Source organism: Centruroides vittatus, unplaced genomic scaffold (assembly GCF_030686945.1).
Source record: "Centruroides vittatus isolate TY-2023 unplaced genomic scaffold, ASM3068694v2 scaffold_324, whole genome shotgun sequence".
NCBI classification, from domain to species: Eukaryota; Metazoa; Arthropoda; class Arachnida; order Scorpiones; family Buthidae; genus Centruroides; species Centruroides vittatus.
In genome coordinates this window covers 2,653,106-2,678,269 of record NW_027122701.1, presented here as the reverse complement: position 1 = coordinate 2,678,269, position 25,164 = coordinate 2,653,106, and the positions used below count along the sequence as shown (strand labels likewise).

At 32.5% G+C, this 25,164-nt stretch overlaps 1 protein-coding gene across 3 annotated transcripts in view; it reads right to left on the bottom strand.

The window, feature by feature from the left end:
* Positions 1 to 15,883: 15,883 nt before the first annotated feature.
* The window catches only part of LOC136988190 (potassium voltage-gated channel subfamily KQT member 1-like), an 84,889-nt gene continuing 75,608 nt past the window's right edge, over positions 15,884 to 25,164 (bottom strand). For 2 of the 3 annotated variants that reach the window (XM_067286020.1, XM_067286021.1), the window contains exons 6-14: positions 25,039 to 25,149; positions 24,772 to 24,956; positions 24,279 to 24,350; positions 23,592 to 23,803; positions 21,573 to 21,638; positions 21,303 to 21,376; positions 19,973 to 20,100; positions 19,808 to 19,904; positions 15,884 to 17,906 (exon numbers count right to left, since the gene is read on the bottom strand). In XM_067286020.1, coding sequence (XP_067142121.1) covers positions 17,304 to 17,906; positions 19,808 to 19,904; positions 19,973 to 20,100; positions 21,303 to 21,376; positions 21,573 to 21,638; positions 23,592 to 23,803; positions 24,279 to 24,350; positions 24,772 to 24,956; positions 25,039 to 25,149 — 1,548 coding nt within the window. In that variant the 3' untranslated portion in view covers positions 15,884 to 17,303. The remainder of the gene's footprint in view (positions 17,907 to 19,807; positions 19,905 to 19,972; positions 20,101 to 21,302; positions 21,377 to 21,572; positions 21,639 to 23,591; positions 23,804 to 24,278; positions 24,351 to 24,771; positions 24,957 to 25,038; positions 25,150 to 25,164) is intronic. The other variant, XM_067286022.1, reaches the window with a different exon arrangement.

Below are 25,164 nucleotides of genomic sequence, written 5' to 3'. Positions count from 1 at the left end.
TATATTTAGTCTAAAAGGAATTTTTATTTAAGGAATTTCTTTTAAAAAACTCCTTATAAAACGAACTTTAATGAAGATCGTTCGGTAGTTATCGTAGAGTGTCGACTTTAAAAATGAAAAAAAAAAGAAGTTGCAAACATAAACATCAGAAGGGAGAGAAGCAATATAAAGAGAACAGTTGTTAAAAAACTAGAAGTCAGATTGGCACCAAAAGAGTCATCTGATTGGGGTTATAGTCTTTCTCGCAAGTATCTTCACCTAATAAGGACAGTTTTCATAATCCCGTACGACTTTTTAAGGATTAGTTTTGGTCATTCAACTCCCACCAACTTCTAATTTTGGAACTTATCCTTCTTCTTTAACAATTTGGATGTAGGCACTAAAAATATGAAACCCAAAATTAAAATTAATCAAGTAATATAATCTAAGTCAAGACACTTTTTACTAAAATGCATATGATGCTGACGTAATTAATAAGGATCCCTTACATAAGCTTTCACATTACGCTCAACCTTTTTCACTAGCGTACCCTCATGTGTGCACTCGTTAACACGAGGCATACATACCCCTGGTTGAGAACTGTTCATTTAGACAGGTTCTAAAGGTCGTTTTTTTTCGCTAGAAAACAGTTTAATTCGCGTTTACAGCTTGTCGTTTCATCTTATTTTGTGGAATTAAAGTGAAAAATAGGATTTCGAGTAGAAGACAGCAGGAATTTGTTGGCAGCAAATAATACAATTTCCTGTAATCCAATGTAAGAATTCAGAAAATAAATGCCGGGGTGCATTACCCACCCACGAAAGGAATGCGACTTTAAGTAGTATCAATTGAAGAAAGTACAGGAAACATTATGATTTGCTCCGACAGTTACATCGTGATGTGATGTGCCTCTTTCTCTCTCTGTTTTTACGACTTAATAAGGGGGTGGTTATTAAAAAAAATTCATTTAATTTAGACGTCATACGAGAGAAGAATCTTTGTTATTTATAGAAACCCAATAAGGTCCCGTGGGTCGACAGAAGCCGATGGTCAAACATTATCAGTAGCTGTCTATAATGTTTGCACGATCAAAACTCTTGCTTCCGTTCTTCCAAGAAACGTTGCCTCTCCGATTTCGTCATTTTTTGTTGGCCAATTAAACGATTTTTTATTTATTTGTCCATTCTATCGACTCCTCCTATACGCAGACTGTCGCCATGGGTCATTTTAGGGTCACGGTGAAGACTGAAACGATGCTTTAAAATACATCTCTCGCCATCTAGTAACGATTTTAACAACTAAAACCATCATTTATGTGTGTGCGTGTATGTGTGTGCGCGCGCGCGAGTGACTCGTATATTATTTTTAAATATACTATTAACATATTTATAGCATTCGACTATATATATATATGTGTGTGTGTGTATGTAATACTCGCAAGGTTATGTGTGTGTGTGTTTTTTATTAACGAGCAGACAAACTGACGTGCTTTTTCTAGTTCCGAGTGGAGATTTCGACACGATTGAATTACGCAGTTTCCAGAACGGCATCATTTTTTAACACCAATGTCACTAATACTGTCTCATCTCATTTGTCATATTCGTACATGAATGAGACTATTCATGCAACCCGTTTCTAATCTAAACACTCCTCAAAGAAATTCGAGAAGTTGATGGACAATTTTAAAACCAATCAAGGTATCTTCGTTAATGATAAATTAGAAATTTGCACTTTCAAATTAGCCACTTTTATGACTTACAAATCGGAGAATTTTGCAGATTTTAAGAGTTAAAGAGCGCATTTCTTGATGTAAATCATGAAATGTTAAGAGATTTTTAGAAGAAAATCCTCTGATTTTGCTGGAAAAACAAGAGTTCATCACTCGTCGAACCCTATTTATAGCAAGAAATTAATATTTCTAGCTACAGATCATTATTATTTTAAGAAGACGATAGTTAACAAAGAGTATTTATCTGTCAAATAGGAACCATAAATGTTTATTTAGGTAAATAACGGTGCAAAGTTTGTAAAGTAACATGCAGCTAGAGATGACAGATGGCCAGTCATAAACACAGCAGAGTAATTGAAAATGTCACATGTCCAATGGTCAGCTGTAAAATTGGACTACCCCCTCTAACCATAAAAATTTTTACTGTTCTCTAAGGTTATAAAAACGATGTTTGGTAGAACGAGTGACTTTAATAGTGTTGATTTTGGTGCCAACTAATTCTGAATAATATTTAATAGTTCGTAAAATGGCCCATCTCTCTCTTTGCTAATAAAATTTGAACCTCGTCGTAAACCCCCCTTCCCGGTTCTCTTTTAGTAATCAAATTTTCTTATACGACCCATCCCCATATAAAACTATCGTTAGTCACTTTTCTTTATATTAATTCAAACGCCAACTTTTCAGTTGAAAGTTCACTTCCCAAGGAATTTTCAGCAGAGTTTATACGAGGCCGCTTTAAACAAGTGAAACGCGTAGAATGTTTCTTTATTAATAAAAATTGGCCCTAAAGATTTTTTTCTGTTAGTAAAAATAACATGGTAACAGGGTCTGGGGCAGCATACTTATGGGGGCCCTAAAGCAAATTAAAGGAAGTATACGAAAGAAAATTGAATAGGGAACCCTACTCCTTCGGGGGCCTTTTGCCTCCTCTCTGAGCATCCTTAAGAACCGCGACGGGCCCAGGGGAAAACCACTATTTTTCCCTCTCAATGGTCCCGATTTTGAATAAAAGTCTAATATAAACGAGAAAATTGAGATATTTTTGGCTCGGAAAATGAGAGAAATTTCTTTGAACAAAATTAAAACAAACGATTTGAAACAGAAACAGGATGTACGAGATTCCTGCTCAGGAAGATGTGGGTGTATCTTATTCTGGCATTCAACCCCATTCACCATGAATCTTTCAATATGTAGTCTCCTTAAATGTATCCCATTCCTGTGTAATTACAATTAAATGTCGTGTGGATATGTCAGGACGTGTTTTATTGCAACGGTTTGTTGTCTTAACTTAGAACTAAGACGTCTCTCTAACTCAATCCCTGAGGTCCACTTCAGTCGACAAACAAAATCAGAAGAAACTTCTTTGCCAAAAAGACACTTCATGCTTCTGTAAACAATGGCTTGTTTTTCGTATTTCCTAGCACTAAATCATTATTAATTATTAATTATTCTTAATAAAAGGAAGCGCAATTACGTCGTGTGACGCTACCCGAGGGTGCAAAACGTCATAACACCTTACGTAAGTTCGAACTTCCTGGTAATTAGTAGAAGCTTTTGACGAAAGGAACAGCTGTAAAGTTGATTTGGTTTGAATTTCATGCATTTAACACCCACAAAGCGATTGCGTGGGTCACACGTGATGCAATTGGCAGATTACATCTAGAAACATACAAGAACGGGGAGTGGTTTGTATAATGGAAGTATGCAATTGATTTACACGTTAAACGATAAGAAAAATTCAAGTTTTTACAGTTATAAAGTTATATTTTTGTTTGCATCGGGAGCAGGAGAATACAGAGATAAGTCAAACAAAGCTGGAAGACAACGTCACACATTCGTTTATCCAACACACAAGTCGCTGTTGGAAAAAAAACCTTTGGCATAATTATGGCCCCTGCAAATCACTTGTCTGTATACAATACACAAAAAGTTACGGGCCTATTTATTGGTGGAATACGTCATTATTGAACCGGAAATAACTACTCCTCGCTATATTTACGAACCGAAGGAGGACGTTGACGGCTTACTTTCTACTATTTTCTTTTAATTTCTGCATGTATGCAGCAGAAGTCGATAGGTGACTTTGTCTATTTATAGAAGGGCAGAGTTTCCTACACGTGAATAAGACCTTCTACCGTAGATATAAAAAAAAGTAAAAACTTCATCCATTCTTTTGTTTTGCATCCAGTACAGCAGTGGTAAGATGCCTCCTGCAGTGTAAAAATTCGGAATTGTCAGTATACATTCCGACACAGTAGGGGTTGGGAATCACAATTGCACCGCAGACTGGGGAAGTTGTCTTCTGGTGATTGATGTAGGCTTTTTTTCTTTTTACATTTTTTTTTTTTTTCCTTCTTTTCACATGTCGCAAAATATCACCACGTTTGGTGTCCTTGTTCTTCCTCGACGTCCATTACGTATTGTACTTTTATCTACTTCTGTGTATCCGGCATCCATCTTTTGATTTTTTTAATAAATTAATTATACAAATATTTAAAAAAAAAAAATATATATATATATATATTCTACTTTGCATTGAAATTTCTTATAGATCTATATGCCAGACCACCTCCCAGTTGAAATTTAAACACACTGCATGAAGGGGGTATCATACTGCGTTTGACAATCTTCGTAAAAAATATAACAAAAGTCGATTATAAACCTATTTAAAACGTTGTCAAAAGCGTTATAACATAATTATTTAACTCGTTTTTTAATGAGTTTAGCCACGTCTTTATACGAATTTTTTAATTAAAAAAGAATCACAATTACTAGAGAAATCATTAAAAAGACAGTAAAAAACCCTCTATTTTTATTATTTATTTATTTATTTATTCGAAATTTAAACAGCAAATAATAAAGACTAGAAGATTTTGTTGACTATGTGTGAACCATTTGAATCAATCTGGTAAAATTGGGTGGAGTAAACAGGTGTTAAGCGGTAATTAGGAATGTCCAATCACGTTTATCTTATGGTTTGACATCCCTCGCCACTCTTCTTGACCTTTAGGTGAGTCCCTACTCAGCAGGTGCACTGACAGAGAGGGTCTTCAACATCTTCTTACTCTCTCACTACATCATACCCTACGCTCGTTTGGAATTAATAAATAATAATAATTTTTTAAATATTTTTAATTAGTTATATGCAAGATTTAAAAAAGAAAATATGCTGGAATATTTAACGTGTAGGAGTGTTTTGAACTTGCACGAGGAAGAGTGAGATAATTCGATATGGCAGGATGGGTGTGAGAGAGTATCTTTTATGATTCCTTTTATTTTTCTTCTTAAGTGATTGATGATATAATTATGTTTAAAAATTTTAGAACAGATCTGTCAAAATTCTTCGATTTATTATTAGAGGGATTGGCTAATCACTATATAAAAAAACCCTTTACGAATTTTAATGAGCGGATAATTATATTTAAAAAAATACCAAAATATTGCGCATTATATGGCGATAAAACGCTAGGTTTACATTATAGGACGCATTAATCATTGACGCCTTTATAAAGGACTGATCACTAGCATTATATTAAACCCCAATAGAGGTTAATTCGCCCATAAATAATAATAAAAATTAAATATCTTGATAAGTTTCTAAGAAAATTTACCCATTGAAGCGTTTACGGATCAAATTTAGCTTCGCTTAAGAGTAGGATGATGTACAACCGAGTTATAATTACATTTTTTAAAATATATGACATCATACTGTTGGTATCCCTCTCATATTGTACATCAATGGCATAAATCAGATGTCGAGACGACAGCCACGGACTTGATCTGTCTGTATGATATTCAGAAGTAGATACAATCAGCATACAAATTAGTAGCCTTTAGGCAAAACTTTTATATCCCGCTGATACAACAGAGCTATTGGCTGCAGGGAGTCTGTTGTACTGTCAAAAAAATAGCTCGCTTCTGCTGAAGTACTTCTCCAACAACCGAGAATACTAAGTATTATAGAAGGCCAATGGATTCTGAATTCGGAGCCTCCTAAACTATCGCAAAGGACTCTTATAAATGTTAAGAGTAACCCGCTGTTTCTACTTCTAAAGCCTTTTTTTTTCAAATTCGAATTCATAAGAATCCGAAAGATTAATAGAGGGAGGAGAAGAGAGGAGGATGTATTAATTCCTACCAGCCCCCCTCTTCTTTTCTCTCTGCGCAAATGCGTGTGGCCTTGGATTTGATTAACTTTTGCAGTCTTTTGAGAAATACGGCTTGTAAACAATAGATATTTTGTTAAATTCTTCGGCGGATGAGGTTAAACAATGGTTTTCTTTCTAAGAAAAGGAGTCCAATTGAGATGGAAAAGATGCCTTTAAGCTCATGTAAGCTACTGCAGGTGTTTTAAGAAAGGAGTTATTAAGCCAAGCCTGAAGAAACGCAATTTTTGCTATTTAATTATTATTATTATTTTCTATTTTATTAAAGAAAACTTTAAAAAATTTTTTAAGGAAAAAAAAGAAAAAAAAACAAAAAACACTAGAATTCCTCATCGATGAAGTAAAATATGCCCTCAGTGCCATCTGTAGATAATATTTTTAACTAGAAAGCTTATATTTTCCGTCATCAGATGGCACTGCATTCTTTAAAATTTCAATATAGTGCTGTGTTAACATTATTGCCCTTCAATTTCTTTTTTGTTTTTAAATTAAATATTTATAAACTTCGAATATGTAAAATAATTTTACTGATAAAATAATATTTTATAGCAATTTCAATGACAAAAATACGATAAAACAGAACAAATGTCGTTAAATAAAAATCTATGAAATTTTATTTTATATTTCAGTATTTAATCCTTTTTTAATATAAAGATATTTAAGGATATAAATTTTTATTAATGTACTAATTAAATAACATAAATTTTCTAAATTAATTAATTTATTTCTAATAAATAAATTTAACACGAGATGGCAGCTTAATCGCTTGACTCTAGACCAAATTATTTTGTATCTTAATAATTAACTAGCCATATTATAGCGCATTAAGAATCCGGCTGTACCGTTCTAAATAATGAAATTATTTAAAAATCAAAAATTATATTTGTATAAAAAACAATAAACATTTCAAATAAATTAAGATATATTCAATAAAGCAATTAACAGTTTTGAGACACCGATAGGATGAATGCTTTGAAGTGAGCTTACCTATCAAAATTGCTGTGGAAGTTTTCAATGAAAGCCAAAACAAAAGAGAAAAAAATCGATCTCAATTTCAGTAATACTAACAAATGAATAAATAGAGTCAACTTCAACTTTTTGTGGAATGAAATTTCATTGAAAATTCAATTGGAAAGCCACTATTAATTGTCGCTATGAATGACAATAACAAGAAGATCCTTAATTAAATGTAAAATAAAATACACAGTGAAACCTCTGAACAACAGCCACCGATAGCAACATAAAAATCATCGTTGTTTGGCGGTTATTGTTGGGTGCATTTCTGTTCAAAAAACGAAACATTAGACCGATTCTGCAAAAACATTTCAAAAATTGACCGCTATTCAGAGATCGACGTTGTTTGGAGGTTACCGTTGTTAACGGTTTGATTTTATTTCATTCAGAAAATCTAATTTTTTTTCTAATAATTGTAGCTATAATAACTAGAAAATAGTAAAACGAATAATAGTATAGTAACATAATGTAGCAGAAAAATGTAATTAACCTTCAAACTTGTTTTTCTTAGCCTTTACAGGTAAGATTTTTTCAGCAATTTCCTAAGTATTAGTAGAATTTTTTTCTTTTAAAACATTAGGAAAAAAAATGTGTAGGAACTATTAAAGGTAGATTATCTATTTTCTTTATTTTCTTATCTGATTAGATAATCGGATAAGAAAATAAAATAAAAGTAAAACATCTAGTTATGACACAATTTTTTCCCTCCTTTCTGTTTACACATCCGAAGTTTCCTACTAGGAGGAATACAAATTTCAATCAATATCCTTATGACAAGGTGATGACAACACGGCAGTACAACTTCTACCACAATATCTTTCTCAATAATACTCGAAAATGTATCACACAATATCAAAATGACAGGTAAATTTAATTCTATTTTCAAATTTTCTACCTTACTTTATTATAACGTAAAATATTTTTTAATTTAAAACTGATTGTACCAATATAATTATAAAGAATTCACAATGTATCAGGTATATAATAGAATAAGAAAAGAAATAAATATAAAAATTTTTTTCTTACAATGGAAGTTTAAAGTATATGATTGTAGTGGCGTAACTAGAACCAATATGAAGAGGGCCCGAATTAAAACTCTAACATTCAATCCTGTTGGTTGGTTTAATGAGATTTGATAATGAGATGGGCAATTTGCCGAGGGGAGAGAGAGACTTTCTATGAGAAACTGGCCCCTGATTAGGTTTTAGATAGGTGAAGAAAACCCGAAAAACTCCATGTGGCCAGCTCGTTGGTCACGCGTGAACCCTTCACCAACTAACACTGTTCGTGGTTTTATCTATTCGGTCATTGGTGAGTCACGTTCACTCCTGTCCGCTGTAAACGTAGCCACTAGCGATGTGGATGAAGAGTAAACTCTGAAGTTGCCAACCATTTAGGTACACAGACCATGTTGGAATGTTTTATTTTTTTATTCTAAAGTAATAATTTCGTCTTTATCACTCACGAGAATTACAGAAAGAAGAAGAAGAAGAAGAAAAAAAAAAATACTACTATTAATCAGAGTTGGATAAGGAAATAAAATGTAAGAACTTAATTAGAGTGCCGTTGGGAAAAACATGGTAAATTCTGATGTTGAGTTTACAACACTATTTCTTGTTTTATACAAGGTAATTTACAGTTAGTTAATATTTATAACAAATTACTTTGTTATAAATGAACTGCATTGTACTGTCTTTCGTTCTGTACAGGAAAGTTGGCAACCCTCGTTTATCATATTAAAAATTTTTTCCTGTATTTATTTGATTCGATCTTCATTTATTTACTTACGAAGTTAAGAGGGCTCGGGTCCCTTGGGGTCCTTCCGTGGTTACGCTACTGTATGATTTTAAGTTATATTTAGATTCTTTAATGTCAAATGCCAAACTCGAACTCCAATATCAGATTCTTGCTTTAAAATTAATAATACCAAATTTATTTATATTTTATAACAGTTAATTAATTATTTAATTAAAGCACTTCCTCTTTAAGATATTGATACTTCTTGTGTAACTTTTAAACGTGAAACTATAGACGTGTATAAATTACACATCTATAGTTTGTAAACGTAAAACAGTATATGTAATATTTTACTTACTAATTTGTAACCCATATCACAAATTTGAAAAAAAATCTAGCAATCAGTTGCTTAACTTTCCCAGAGACATAACTGCGTATGACGCCATCTGTTATGATATTTTGCTTAAAAACTTTTTATATTTTTAACTATTATGAAATGGCAAAAAGCTCGATTTCGAGGGTGGGGATGAGTTTTATAAAAAATGTAAATGCTAATAACGAGTAAAATTGTTATTAACTCCCATCCTACTTGAGATGTGACACACGATCCTCCTCTATTTCCCGCTCCCTCGACCTTTAACAATAGAAATTTAATAGCATCAATGCGTCTAATACACAAACTTAGCGGCAAAAATTTCATAAACTTTCGACAAAATTTAAGGGAATTATTAAGCTTCAAAGTGGGTGAACAAAATTACGTCTCCCATACACATATACAGTAAATAACCCGAATTTTTTTTTTTTTTTTTTTTTTTTTGCATTTCTCGACGTTTCAATGTCCTGAGTTCAAAAATGTAAAAATCTTAAGAGATCATTTTTTGACCAATTGCTATACTTTCAATCTGTTATATATAACAGAGCCGGGAAAGTGAAAAATAAACAAATTACTTCATACAGATGGTCGAGTGAATCGATGGTCGTGGGTTCACGTCTCCAACGGGCTGGCTACGTGCAGTTTTCCAGGTTTTCTATGTCGAACACCTAAATAGAGACCAGTTTTCGTAGAAAGTTGTCCCGGAAGAAACGAATTTCTACGGAATCTCGCAGATCGCCCACATGTTATGTTGCAATAAACCAACCAACCAACAATTTTTTACAGAAAATAATTTGTGTCCATTTTTTAAAAGTCACGTTATATAACAATTAGAAACTAGTATACAAATTAATATTAAACTGTTAGTTAACATTACAAAATAAGCCCGAAAAACTTATATTTTCATGGTTTAATAGAAACTAAATCTATTCATAATGAACAATTATTTTATTGTGACAACGATACAATGCCAGGCTGCAATTTTGAATTTATTTAATTTAATTTACAATATATGTTTGCCACCTCAAATTAGTGGTGTCTTGCCCCTGTTCATCATACTTTTTCTGTTAGCAATAGTGCCGGTCATCTAACTCCTTTCAGAGAAAAATTTTGAATTGAAATAACGTTACTGTCGGTGAAAATCAGAAGATCACATATAGTTAATCGGGGCCTTCTACTCATAAGTTTCTCATAATTGTTTCGATTTTCATCTATATAACTTCTTTTTCGGGATTAAAGAAGGACGGACAGACAGACAGATGGGCGACGGTGGGAATTTATAGGTCTATAACAATTTCTTCAAATTGCAGTCCAAATAGAGTAAATACTTGATTTAACGGACTAATTGGGAGAAGGGGTATCCGTTAAATTGAAAGTATTTTAAAATTATACGACAATAACGAACGTACGATCAGCGCCGTAACTAGCCTTTTATGCGCCCAGTGCGAGGATCAATAACTACGCCCCAAAACTATGACCCAAAACTTGGTCCAGGTCATTTCTGCGCCAGGGTCTACGCCCTGTGCCTGGGCACCGCTGGCACCGCCCTAGTTACGGCACTGCGTACAATGCACAAGTTGTGTACAATGTACATTTTATTATAATGTATATTGAGTAATTTACACTCATTGATCTATTGGTTGAAACTTAACAGGTGGGAGATCTGTCGAGGAAGAGATACCATCTGAAGGGCTTTCTATGGTAAACTGGACCCTATTTAGGTAATTAACACGTGAAGAAAACCCAGTAAACTCCATGTGGCCATTGGTCAGGCCCAAACCCGCCACCAGTTTTTATTGGGGTGGGCCATCATTGAATCATTAACCCAATCTTTTAGCACGATCTATCGGTGAATCAAAAAAGGTTCTAAGATTTCCTTTTAGGACAAATATTTATCTGTTAAATTTAAAATCCGTTAAATCGGGGTCCATTAAATTGAGGAAGAACTGTGTACAGAAGTATTAGTCTGAAAATTAATCGTTCATTGATTTATAAAGTAATTTCTGAAAATTGTCACAATTAATCCATAAAGGTGTATAGAAATATCGATAATAATTTAGTGTAAACCTTGACTTCGATTATATAAAAATATATTTATTAAAAAAATACTTCAATTAACAAGGGTCATTTAATAACTTTAATGCCAAGTAAGGAAGCAAGTGAGTGCGTTCGATGCATTAATAAGTCAATTAAATATTGGTTTATTGAGCAAAGAGCCCTTCAATAAGTAATTTTCGTATCACTTTAGCAATCTATTTAAATAAGCTTTGAGACTTTGGGAATTCCATTTTACCACACGATCCTGTAAACTAAGTTTAATCACGATTTAAATTTTATCTATAAATACTTTTTATTCTTTAAATACGATAACTTTTTTATTAGATTAAATTGCATTTTATACTATTTGTAATCAATATACACATGTAAAATTCTATTTTTACTTTATTTAATTAATTTATTTATTTTGGAAAGACTGTCATTGCGATTTCGAATTCATTTAGCTTGTCCTCCAGTGACCGAAAACCACTGAGTCACTGGTTCATCTTTCACTAACAAGTTGCCACGTGGGGTTTTTCGGGTTTCTTCACGTGCCTAACAATTAAATAGGGACCAGTTACCCATAGAAAGTCTTCCTGTGAGGCACCCTTTTAGCAGATTGCCTACATGTTGCGTTGGCTTATTCCATCCATTCCAATGCATTTAACTTGTATATGTATATTTTTTAAAGTAAATAAATTTTTAAATATGTTAATAGAAACTTTTTAAAGTCTTATAATTATAAATTTTTTTCTTATATCTAGAAATAAAAACTGTTAGGATACCATACTTGAATAAAAATACATAATTTGAATAAATGTGAATATATTCATATGGATGAGCGTACGAATTTTCCTCAAAAGATAATAAAAATTGTTTAAATATTACTAAAAATTTAAATTCAGATGATAGGGGATAAAATTTGCTATGTTTATTTTAAATATTTGCATTTATCGCTTAAACTTTTTCATTCTACCACTCTGGGGAACCCGGGATCAAACCTAGTGAACCACTTTCCACAAATTTTTCATGAGAGGTGCGGTGCAGTCCCTCGTCACTGGATTGCCCCATTGTAAGCCTGACCAAACCTATAGTGGGTATGAAATTGGATTGATGACTAAGGCCACACAACACATAGGCGACCTGCCAAAAGAAAGAATTCCTCTTAGGAAGACTTTCTATGAGAAACTTGCCCGTATTTAGATATTAGACATGTGAATAAAACCCGGAAAGATCAGCCCGTTAATCAGGCGTGAACCTATGATCATTGTTCAATGGATTATCCATGGATGTAAAAAAAAAAGACTCTCTTAATGCCCACAGGGCACTAAATATGGCAAGTATAAAAGTGATGAAAACACGTATTCGAACACAGATTTAAAGCGTTACTACATAAAAATTCGTTTAAATAATGTTTATAAAAATTCATGAAAATTTAATCTTTCTACATTATTCCGAGACTGCTTAATAGAAAACTACCAGGAAAACTAACTACACATCGTGTAGCTGATGTCACCTCAAGATATTATTCAATTGTTCTGTCTCTATGAGGATCAGTGATATTATTCAGATAGAGAAATTATCCCTCGGAACCTGCCTACAGCGTAATATGCTAATCCAGAGCTTCATCTTGATAAATTATATACATATATGTATATAATGCAGAACTTCATTTTGACAAACTGTATATTGACATTAAAAGATGTGAACTATATATGTATCCTGAGGGTAATGAATATAACTTGTGTTATATGTTAACTCCAAAAATTTTTCGGGGAGTGGCCTGTACCGGATACGTCGAGCACTGCCTGTTCTTCCCGTTGTGGGCCTGGCTAATCTTACAGTGAGGCTGGAAAAAGGCCCATTGTGGCAAAGAGTATAAAAACCTAAAAATACAATTTTCATTTCAGTGAATTTTATATTTATTTTCTAAAATAATAAGTTTTTGAATTAATGAGGTTATTATGTCACGTCACAGAGTTTTCTATGATGTCATCATTGGTAACGGTCGGGTGTGGATCAGTATTGTTATCAGTGATACTATTCAATGAATACGTCTGTGCCTTGCTGATAAGTTCTTAACGGTCGATGTTTCCTAATAGTTTCCGTCGCGTGTTTTTCTTCTTTTAAATAAATTTTTTTGTAAAATTATATTGTATAAAATTGCTTTTGATATGGTAAACAATTTTAATTTAATTGGGCTGCAATTTGAAAAAATTACAGACAAATTTCCACTGTCGTCCGTCCATTGTCCGTCTGTCTTTCCTTAATCTCGAGAACGGAGTTAGACACATGAAAATCGAGAACAGAACAGATATGGAAGGCATAGGGATGGAGGGCTCGAGTAACTATGTACGAACTTCCGATTTTCACTGGAAGTAATGTTATCTTAATTAAAAAATTTTCCCTTAAAAGGAGTAAGATACCGGCACTTTATTGCTAGCAAGAAAGTTGATATACAGAGCAACACAACTAATTTGAGGTGAAAAGCATATATTTTAAATTAATTAAAAATATGATTAAAAATTGTAGCCCAGCATTGTGACGATGCCACAATAAATAATTGCTCGTTCGTTTATATTTTTTTTATTACTGCAATTGTATTACATTCTCAATAAGAAGAACAATGAGGAAATGGACTCGCATCTAATTAAAAATCAATACAAATTTTTTTCGAAAGGTGCATTTTTATGAGACTGAAAAGACTGGAATATATTAACCGATTTTAATTTATTCGCATATTTTAAAATTTAATTTTATGAGTTTTTGAAGATTGGATAAGATAACGCAACGCATCGACGATCTCCCATGAAGGAATGTCTCAGGAGGACTTGAATGGGAAACTGGCCCCTATATAAATGTTAGACAGGTGAAGAAAATCCGGAAAATTTCCATGGTTAGTCAGGCGCGAACCCCGAATAGTGTTCAGTATTTTTATCGACTCGGCCACTGGTGGGGATTAGTTTTTGACACCTGATTTGTTTTGTTCGTATAAGCCCACTTGTCGCATGGCCGTATACGAACAAAACAAATCGGGAAGACTTTCTATAGAAAATTAATTCCTGTTTAGGTGTTACAAACTGAAAACCCGGAAAACTGTACATGGTCAGCTCATTGGCAAGGTGCGAACCCATCTGATATGATATACATTTTCTTTTTACTTCCATTCGAACTGGTACATAAAAATACTCTTCAATTTTTTGAGATTATTTATTTGTGAAAAATCACTTAATTTTTCCAAGCAGGTCGACCCCATTGCGGGTCGGACCGCTTGTAATGAGCACAATCGTAGCAATCCTTATGATCTATAACGTGCTGGTGTCTCACATTAATTAATTAGCTAATCAATACTTATACTTAGATAATAATCATTACTTGCATTATAAAATGGCATCACACCAAGCTCTGTTTTTCTTCCACGGAACGTAATAATTTAAATAATAATAAGCAATCTGATTAATGGAATTTATAATTACTTTTTATGTTCAATTTGATAACGATCAAGGAAAATATTTGTTTAGAAAAACCGCAGATTATATTCACAATTTTTATAACCCTTTCTGCCCTGTGGACACTGAGAGAGCCTTTCTAACTAGACCATTATGGGTTCTGCTAGATTGGGCGAATGACATCCGAAAAACTCCTGGGATTTGTTCCCAGGTCCCTCAGAACGGCAGGTTGCCACCTTAAAATCGGCCGGATGGCCGAACGGCTATTTATTATTATTGAATGCACGTACATTACTTATTAGTAAGTGAAATTTCATATAAGATTTATTCGTTTAATTAAAATTAAATACAGTTTTTACAAATTACTTAATAAAAATCGATCTGATTCAATAAAAACTCATTAAACACTGCTAGAAAACACTATGATTAAAATTTACAGTAGATTTTAACTGTTTTGATAAAAATAACGCAGAAAATTCTGTTAATGTCCACTCAAAATTCTTGGTTTACACGTTTAATAATTATTACATAGAACTCAAAATACCGTATATTTTGAAAACTAAGCTTTCACCAGATTAGTTAGAGATAATTTCATAATTTCTAAAAATGAAAGAATGTTATTTATCTGATTGGATTAGATTAATGGAATAAGGCAATAAGGCAATGCAACACGAGGCGATCCGGGAGGACTTTCTAATGGAAACTGGTTCTTACTCAAGTCTTAGACATCTGAAGAAAAACCGGTAAACCTGTTGGTGAGATGTGACTAACCCAGTATTTAACGGCTTTCTCCACTCGACTGCTGAAGGGCACAATGGGACTGGTTAACACCACTGAGGAATGAAAATGATCTCCCAACCGAAACTGTTTATAAAGAAATAATACATATAGACGAAAGTCTAGATTAGCTTCGAACTCGTATCCTATTTTTAGGACAACGGTGATCGTGACCTAAAAATAGTCGATGACTATTCAATCATCATTCCTCTTTCTCAGATTTGTCAGTATGAAACGTCAACCCACTTTGAAACAAAATTGACCATTTGATTTTTTTTTCATACAGACTTTTATTTAAACTGCATGGCCTAAAATTTGATGGAAAACTTTCGTAACATAGTTCAGAAAGAATTATATAGTCGAACCTTTTCACTGTTGTTTTTTACATAAATCAAAAAAATCTCCAAATACAACGTCCATTTTTTGTTTCCATCTGTGACCATTGTTCACAGGTTTGACTGTGTTGATTTGATATTAAAAAATTCTTAGTATATTTGTTAAATAGAGCTGAACATTCTCTGTAAAATAATATTTTCTTTTGTTTCATAAAAATAAATGTTTGTTTATTATTTATTATAATTAATTAATGTATAAAACTAAGATTCCACACGTTAGACAGGAATTCTCATCACCAATTTTATTATTTTTATTTGTACATTTGAATCCCGTTTACCTCAAATAAACAAAACACAAGACAAACGTTTACTGCAGCACCTCTGAGAAACTAAACAATGAAATTTTTTATGTAAATATTTACAAATAAATACAAGAAACTTTGTTAAATAAGAATTATGTATTTTTAAGAATGAAAGTGTTCTCTGATGTTGATAAAATTCAGAAGTTGATCACACTAGATGGAATAGCAATCTGTACTTAAAAACATATAAGAAGTGTCGTTTTGTCTAAATAGTGTACACTTTTACTTCACTTTTACGTTAAGTGTACACTGACGTCATTAGCTCAAGAAAATTCTAAGAATGACATCAAATTGATGCAATAGAGTACATTATTCGGATAGAACGAATAGTGTCGTTTTGTCTAAATAGTGTACACTTTTAAGTCACTTAAGTGTAAACTGACGTCATTGCCGCAAGAGAACTGTAAGAATGACGTCAAATTGATGTAATAGTGTACATTATTCTGATAGAACGAGTACACCTAAGGAAATGAAGCGACATTACTTTCGTTCATATTTTATAACTTACATCCCAAATTCTACGTGCATTCAAAAATCTATTCGATAATATTTTTTGTGGCGAAAATAGATCATTTCTTAATCACCTAGTAGTTAATAGGAAGTCACATGATGAAGGCTTTTATCTTTTCGTTAATGATTAGCTCGTTGTTTTGGGCTAAAAGAAGGCGTGAAGAGAGCGAGAAAGAGAGATAGAGATAGATAAATAGTAAAAATGTCATCCTTAAAGGCGACGTGCTGCTTCTTTGAGTGAAAGTAAATCTTGTTTTGTTAAGTGATGTTTAAAAAAATTCTTGGACTTTTGAGCTGATTTAGACCAAACTTTAAACATCCTTCTCATTCGGTAATTTGGAGTTATTGCCATTTTTCTTTTAGCTCAATAATCCGATTTTTGAATATCATAATGATGTAGAACAAGATGCTAATTATATATACATGATCTCATTCTCTAAATTCTGTTTTCTTGTGCATCAAAGATGGTAATTATGTGCAATGTAGCAAAACAAAAAAGCTTGTATTATACAATGATCGAAGACTAAAATTCTTATTCTCAGTTTATATATGGAATGGAAGAATTTGTCACCTAGCTAATGTAGACTCGCACCATCTTAAAAAATTTGGTCGTTATTCTAATCTCTATCTGTGCATTGAAAGGCTATGGAAGCCACCATCTATGGTCACTTCGTTCGTCTCGTAAATGGCTGGATCCTGTTGTAGATCCGAGTGCTTGATATTATAGTATTCTAGAAATGGAAAGGAAAATCTTTCCTAGATTGAGAAATGGGCTGTTTTTTTATTACCTGAGTTAAAGACTAGATGATATGGATGGAATGTGGAGCATTTGCTGTTAAACTTTCAAGTCATTTGTACGTAAAATTACGTCCGAATCCGTCAGCACCGATTTCATATCACAGTCAGATTGCTTCCTTAATAATTCTGTATTTTCAGAAATATGTTCACCGTCTCCTAGAGATTCAACTTCAGTTCCTAGCGTGCTAGTTTCTGAGATTTCGACGTTAACAGAATCACCAGAAGAGAAGAAGGAGACTTTTGATTCACCTCCAGTTTCCGCATCAATTCTGATGCTGGGTGTAGTCACCTCAGACTGTTCCATTGTAGAATTGAAACTAGCTTCTAGAGAATGCCTCACGGTTACTTTCTTCTTAAGTCTTTGTCCCAGATCCGAGTTACCTCGATGGATGGTACGTTCGAAGCTTTTGGCTACGGGCGTGTTTGGCTCACTGGCTTGTTTATCTACCAATATGGATTTGGGTTTAGGCATTATAGCGGAACTAGAAGATGCGGTCGCAATGGGACTACTGGTTGGGGCGAGAGATTGCTGATAATGATGAGTTGGAGGATTTGGTACCGGTTGAGAAGCTAATAATCGACTACGGTCTTCTATGTACATTTCCATAAATTGATCCAGTTTTGTTTCTATGTCTTCCACCTGTTCGACAAGATTTTGGTTTTATTATTTTGACAATATTTCAATGTTTTCTTACTTTTATTATAAAAAAACGAAGAATAAATCGCGTTAAAAATCTAAATTTAAAACGTTATTTTAGTCTGAAATTATTAAATTAGATATATAGTCAAACCTCAATATAGCGCCATTATTTGCTGGCTTCCGAAATTGGTGCTAAATAAATCAAACAATAGGAATTGTATACAATGATGAGGTCTCAAGCAAGTTTGAAATTCGTGTGATTTAGCAATAAAAAATGACCTTTTCGATGCAAAATCGCGTGTTTACTCATTGGGGCTAAAGCATTTTCCGTTTAATATCTAATAAGAAAATCCGTTCGCTAGCTAATGTTCATTGGCGCTCTATGGAATGGCGCTATATCGAGGATCGACTGTATAAATTTTGAACTGAAGAACCGTAAGTTTTTCTTAAGAAATAAGAAAAATTAAACAGTAACAGATTAACAAATATATGCTTTTAAATAGAGATCCTACGGCTATTTAAGTTGTTTACTTAGAAGTTCGCAAGAGTACAGAATAATTTTGTAATTACTTGATATTCGTTTGTATAAGAAACACGTTGCAAAATGTGTTGTCTCGATTGTACGAATCACATGAATGGAATGAAAGAATAAATATTTATTAAAGTTAAAGTGAGCAATATTATTCTTTAAATAAATTCGTTTACGTTCATTTATGTTGAATCTTATTCAATTATAATTTCACGGAAAAATCAAACTACAGTCAAACCTCGATGTAGTGCCACTCTTATAAAACGCCAATAAATACTTGCGAATGGATCTTACTCTTAAATATTATTAAATAGAAAATGTTTCAACTGTGTCAATTAATAAATATTAATTAATTAATAAATTCAAAGTTCACTGTTATTTACTGTCGAATTTCAAACTTGTTCGTTTGAGGTCTTTCGATTTAGCGTTGAATTCAATTTAATGCCAATTTCGGAAGCGAACAAATGGCGACGCTATATCGAGGTTTGCCTGTAACAATAAAAAATTTAAAAGAACTTCCACAATGACTCATCTCAGTAGTGTAACCAGAGAGGGGCGATGTGTCTCGGTCTCCCTTTTATAAATAAATAAATGAAGAAAAAAATATTTGAATGTGACAAATACTCTTATACATTTTTAAATAAACTCATTACCTACAACATTACGCGGACGACTTTCTCTAAGTAGTTTTCTATTGCAGCCATGTCCAACATGCGGCTCTTCTCAACGACCATAAATTTTCCAACCTGAAACAACTGGCAATGTGCATCACAACTGCAATTTCAATTGCAACTACGAATCTTTCTTCTCGAAATTGAAAATTGTCAAATCGAAGGATCGAAACAGACTGGTGGGTGATAATATGACGAATCAACTGCGTCATATTTGTAAAGTCTACTAAATTGTCAATTGACATTTAAAAATTAACAAATAATATAAAAAAAACAAGCTAAACATTAATCTGGAGCTTGTTTGTGGACTTTATTAAAATTTAACGATTTTTTGATAAATTAAATAAAATAATTAAAGGAAGTAAAATATTGTGATTAATTTTTCGGCTGCTCTGTATAATTATTACGTTTCTTTTCGATCGAGAAACTGGAACAGATAAAATCCTTATCATCTTCTAGAGAAATCTTATCTTAAACTTTATCGTTTAAAGCACTGTAATATAATTTTCTCGTAGAATATCCATTGAAAAACAACTATTTTTCAATGCTTTTCTATAAATAGGCTATAACTTAACAAAAGAATCAAACTACAGTCAGACCTCGATATAGCGTCACCCTTATAAAACGCCAATGAATAGCTGCGCCAGCTGTCAGTTTTTAATTACGTACAGCTTTGTTAACGTCTGAATTATCAAACTTACACTTCTTTCAACTTTTACGATCCTCGAAGCTAAACTAATTTTCGATTCGTAAACATCCTTCGCTTTAGATCCCGCTTTTCCTAAAATTTGATCCAATCTGCGTAGATAAAAAGATAAAATATATAAAATATTAATCTAAAAGCTTTAATAAAATTTAATTACAACCTGGATTGAACGTTCTTCACTCTGCTTAAAAGATCCACGTGTCCAGCTGAGTATTGTTCTATAACATCTTTGACGTCGTAAGGTTTCAAGGCCTCTTTGAATTTTCTTCTAGCCACAAAATATTTTATCTAAAATAAATAAATAAAAAGAAAAAAGATAGGTAGAACATATTACTTTTCTGTAGATAGAGGAAACCTTAATCTTCAGCAGAAGATTTGGAGTTATCGATAAGAAAACCTGTTACTGTAAATGATAAAACAGATAGGAAAACAAAACCCTCGAACTGAGAGGATTTTATTTTATAGAATTTCACCTTTAGATTTTTCCATTTCAAAGATTAAAATGATAGAAATCATACGAATGCTATTTTGGAATCCCTTTCAATTTTTTAAAGAAATTTTCTCGACTTGTATAAAAATTGATTTCTCTTTTTGTACGTTTCAGCATTTACAAGGACTCTTTTTAAGTGACGATCTTTTCTTTACTTATTTACGAATCGAACTTATCCATTAAAGTTAATTTAAGGTTTCGATTTTGCTTTAGAATTCGGTTTTAGATTTCAAAAAATCTTTTTAGTTGTTGCTGTTTTTTAAATAGAACTTCTTGCTTAAATAAGACGAAATAATTCTCCGTTTCCACTGGCTTGGATTTATGGGATAAGGCAACGTAACACGTGGGCAATCTGCAAACAGGAGCGAAGGGAAGACTTTCTATAAGAAACTGGACCCTATTTAGATATTAGACAAGAGGAGAAAACGTGGAAAACTGCATGTGACCCACGACCTAGTTTCAGTGGTTTCGAAAGAGTTAAAAATATTTTAAATCTATAGAAAAATTATACGTTAAAAAATAAAATTGTAATAATTTAAAACACATTTATGAATTGTTTTATTAAATTTTTATGGTTATGTTTGTATTTTTCTGCTTCAGTAGGCAATTCCATTATCCTTTAGGTTTTATTAATGAAATCAAAACAAAAGGATTATAAAGATAAAATTGCTCAATTAATAAATGAAAGAGAAGAGTAAAGCTAATTTATCTTTATTATTCATCGTTATTATTGAATTTATAACTAAATATGTATTGATGATAAATTAAACAAGGGAAAGATGGAGCTTGATATGGAAACTAGTTGTAAACATGTTTACGAAAACAAACCCATAGATAAGAAGAGAGGAGATTGGGATACCTCAGAAGTGAAGCAAGCATTTGATCAATGAATTATGGCCATTTTATCTTGAATTTTTACAATTTTCTATAGCTTCTGATAGTATATATTTAATTTTATACACAATAACGATATTTTTACTATAAAAAAATAATAATCTACCTTTCTAAGTGCTCTTATAGCATTTTTATGTTGTTTTGTAAGTACTGTAAGATGTGGCTCTTCAGCTTCCTCATCTACAAAGAAAAAAAATGTAAAATTGAAAAAAATAGCTTGGAGTTTTCTTAGGCAGCAGCAATAAATATATTAATTGATCGTATATTGTTTGTTTAAAGCTAAACCATACCCACAACTAGAGATAAATTAGGTTAATATAATTTATTAATAATGTAAATTTTTCCATAAAAATCACCCACGAAAGTTATTTCTTACCAAAGGGTGGACTTTCTCTACGTGCTCTGAGAAAGAAACTGCTACAGAAACTGCCTCTCCTAGATCCTATTCTTGGACAAATAATGATTCCATTAGGTCATTCTAGAAAATTTCACAAACTTTCTACAACTATGTACTGGGATCAAATGGCATAAGACAGTCTGAGTTTGTACAAAGCAAAGCAGTGAAGCAAATGTAGTTTGGGTGGGAAAGACGGTAGTTGTTTTCCTATTATTTACACAAGGATAATGGGAAAATGTCTTTGGTATCGTGTGACTATTACAGTTTATATTTAAACTAACAAAATTTAATTTTTACATGAAAAAATATTAGTCACAACGTCCAAAGATATTTTCTCATTAATTTAAGAACTAAATAATTAGCATAGTGCTACAATATACATAAATCAAGTGCTTAAAGTGCATGTGCAGTGCATTCAAATTTGAAAAAAATTACTGCAAATGAAAAAAAAACAAAAGCACAAAGCAAATATCCTGTAGGTCAGCCATTTACTCAGAGGTGCAGTGCTATACTACTGTACCAAAAAAGTGCTTGAGAATCTTTAAACTAAATCTAAGATACACAAGTTAATTAATTTATTTAATTTTCTACGGGGACTAATCTAAATTTGAATAGAGTAAAATGCTTTAAAATTCTTTAAATGACAAGAAAAAAGGAGGATTTAAATTAAATAAAGTAAGAATTTACATTTGATTTATATACTTTTTAAAATTGTAGTTACAATTAAATTTTAATTAGTTTTATTCAATAATCCTATTGCTAATTATATTAAAAATTAATCGAATATTTCTAGATGAACTTTTTTTTTTCTTTTTAACTGGTTTTTTCCTATCTCCGCCTTAGTTCTTGTCCAACAATTAACTATAATAATAATTATCATTCTTTTTAAATACGTGTTTTTCTATTTCCAACGTTTGAAGACAATTTATATTACAGAGAAGTAATATTTATTCTAGATATTAAATCAAATATAAACAATTACACACTTAAATGTTTCGGACCATAGGCTTTAAGCACTGCAAACCTGGTAATGCTTCGCCACAGGATTTATAGACGGGCGACAACGCAACGAAAGGTGGATGAGTGAATTCTTTCTGCAGCATGTTGCATAGACCCCATGGGGCAGCAGCCTCTTCCAGAAAACATTCTCAGGTAGCACCATGCAGAACATCACAGATATTGGAGAGGAAAGGATGACATGCGAGAAAAGGAAGAGAAAAGACAAACAACACTGGTCAATCATAACATGCAACAATAAATTAACATTTACTATACAAATAAATCACTATTAATATTATAAACACGAAATTATTAACAAACATCAAACAAGCACAAAACTTTCTCGAAGAGTTTGCAGTTTCCCAGCAGGAATTTTTTATTTTACTTATTTTTTTTTTTAAATCTCCAAACTATCCGTTGTTGCTCTGAAATTCGTAATAAAACAATATCATTTTATCCAGGAGCGTATCCAGGGGAGGATGCTTATGATGCCAAAGCACCCTCTTGGTAAAGCAGTTTTTGTTACTTTAAAATAAAAATAAATATAATTTATATCGCATGACTTCAGTTAGGTAACTAAATGTAATTTTAAAGTAATTGAGTAACACACGACAGGGGAGAACGTGGCTTGGACCCCTAACAGCACCCGTAGTCTGAAAATACTGGATACGCCACTGATATTATCCACGAAATTGACTCGCGAAGTACTTCTTCCGTCTTGTTATTGAATGATATTGCACACGAATTTTTTAAAAATTTAATACTTATTTTTTAAATAAAAAAGAAAGTTGAAAAAGTTTTCCTCCTTCTAAAATGTTTTAAAGCGTCGTAGGAGCCATAACCATCGAGAGAAAAATCGATACCGAGTCGTGTTATGTTAATATTATTCCTGACATCAGTTTGTTTCTTCTGTTTCGATCAAAGCACCGCATTCCATATGCTTAACGTAAGATTTTTTGACCTCAAACTGTCGATAGAAAGCAAAAAATTGATATCTACCATCCGAGTTGCGCTTGGAAGCATCAGAGACATCTTTGGACACGCTGTCTTCGCTGTAGCTAGCTGGGATACGGGAACCCAGGTTGTCTGTGGAAGAATTGGAATCACCGAACCGACTTCTGGGCATGGGGGAATGTGTATGAGTTGCCATAGGTTGCTTGTGTCTCCTAATGGTGGATAGGCGACTGACGAAGGAAGTATTGTGCTTGAAACTGGAACAGAATGAGATTCGGTCATCCAATCGAATTCGATTAAACAACATCATTCATTCTTATCTCTAGTAGAAAATGGATTAGAGATAAAGAAAAAGAATCAGAAAATAAAGAAAGATGTGCAGAAAGGCTTATGTTATTGTAGGATTGCTTATAAATTTTACGTCCTATCTTTTCCTAATTAATTAATTAAGAAAAGAGAATGTCTTTATAAAAACTTTTAAATAATTCTATCCCTTTCTATACATTTTCCTATAATATATTTTTTGATAAACAAATAAATTTGACGAAGCTACTTTTAATGTATACAAAAGAAAATCGTTGCTCAATAAAATTAACGAAATGGTAAAAGAAAATTTGAATATTTTTTCCAAGAGGGAATAATTTGGAATTCTCCTTTTTAAACTTTAAGCCCAACATAAGTAATTGGATTTGTTTGTATTTTCCAATAAGTAGTTACCTTTCTGATACTTACAGACTTCCCCCTCCGGGTGGTAGATCCAGCCTATCTCTGCGTTTAGTGCTTGTAAAGGAAGAAGTCGTATAACTGGAAAAACAGTGCAAAGATGCTGAAGGATAACAGTGCAATTTGTTTTCTCCGTTCAATCGTTCCTCGTGAAAAATAAACATCTTTCTTATTTTATTACGTCAAGGAAGGATGGAACGAAGATTTAAAAGTGAGAATAAAGTAGGAAAGAAAATAAAGCATTAGGATCAGAAAACAAGACAGAGTTATGCTGTTAATTTTTTTCAAATCTTTTCGTTTAAATAAAGGTATTTTAAAATACGGAATGACTTACACATCACCAATAAAAGGGTTCATGATCAAGTTTCTTACTTGTCTTTATTACTTTAAATCAAGCTTATTGTTTAATATTTATCATCGTCTTACCTTTCTGATTAATTATACATTTTTAAAAATTATTTTCTACTTATTTTTCATATAAAAAATAACCAAATAAACTTACGCGGGTGGACTTGGAAGGGGTAACTGATGAATTTTCCATGTAGCTACTGACATGGAATTTTCATCGGCTGCATAACACCTCCATAAGCATTGAATTAGAGTTGCTGCCGGAACCCTTCGCCTAATCATATGCTTCTGACGTTGCTGTTGCTGCACTTTTAGTGCAAAACCCGATCCCAATATTCCCTACACGTTTAAAAGACGTTTAAAATTTATATAACGAGACATAATTTGTAAAAATGTTCTACTTTTTTCTTTCTTTACTTACGGCTGGCAGAGCGAAGAAAGATATGCCCAAAAGGGCACAAAAGGCAGCTATTAATTTACCAGGCCATGTGATGGGTACGGTATCACCATACCCGACAGTACAGAGTGTAATCTGAAAAATAATCAT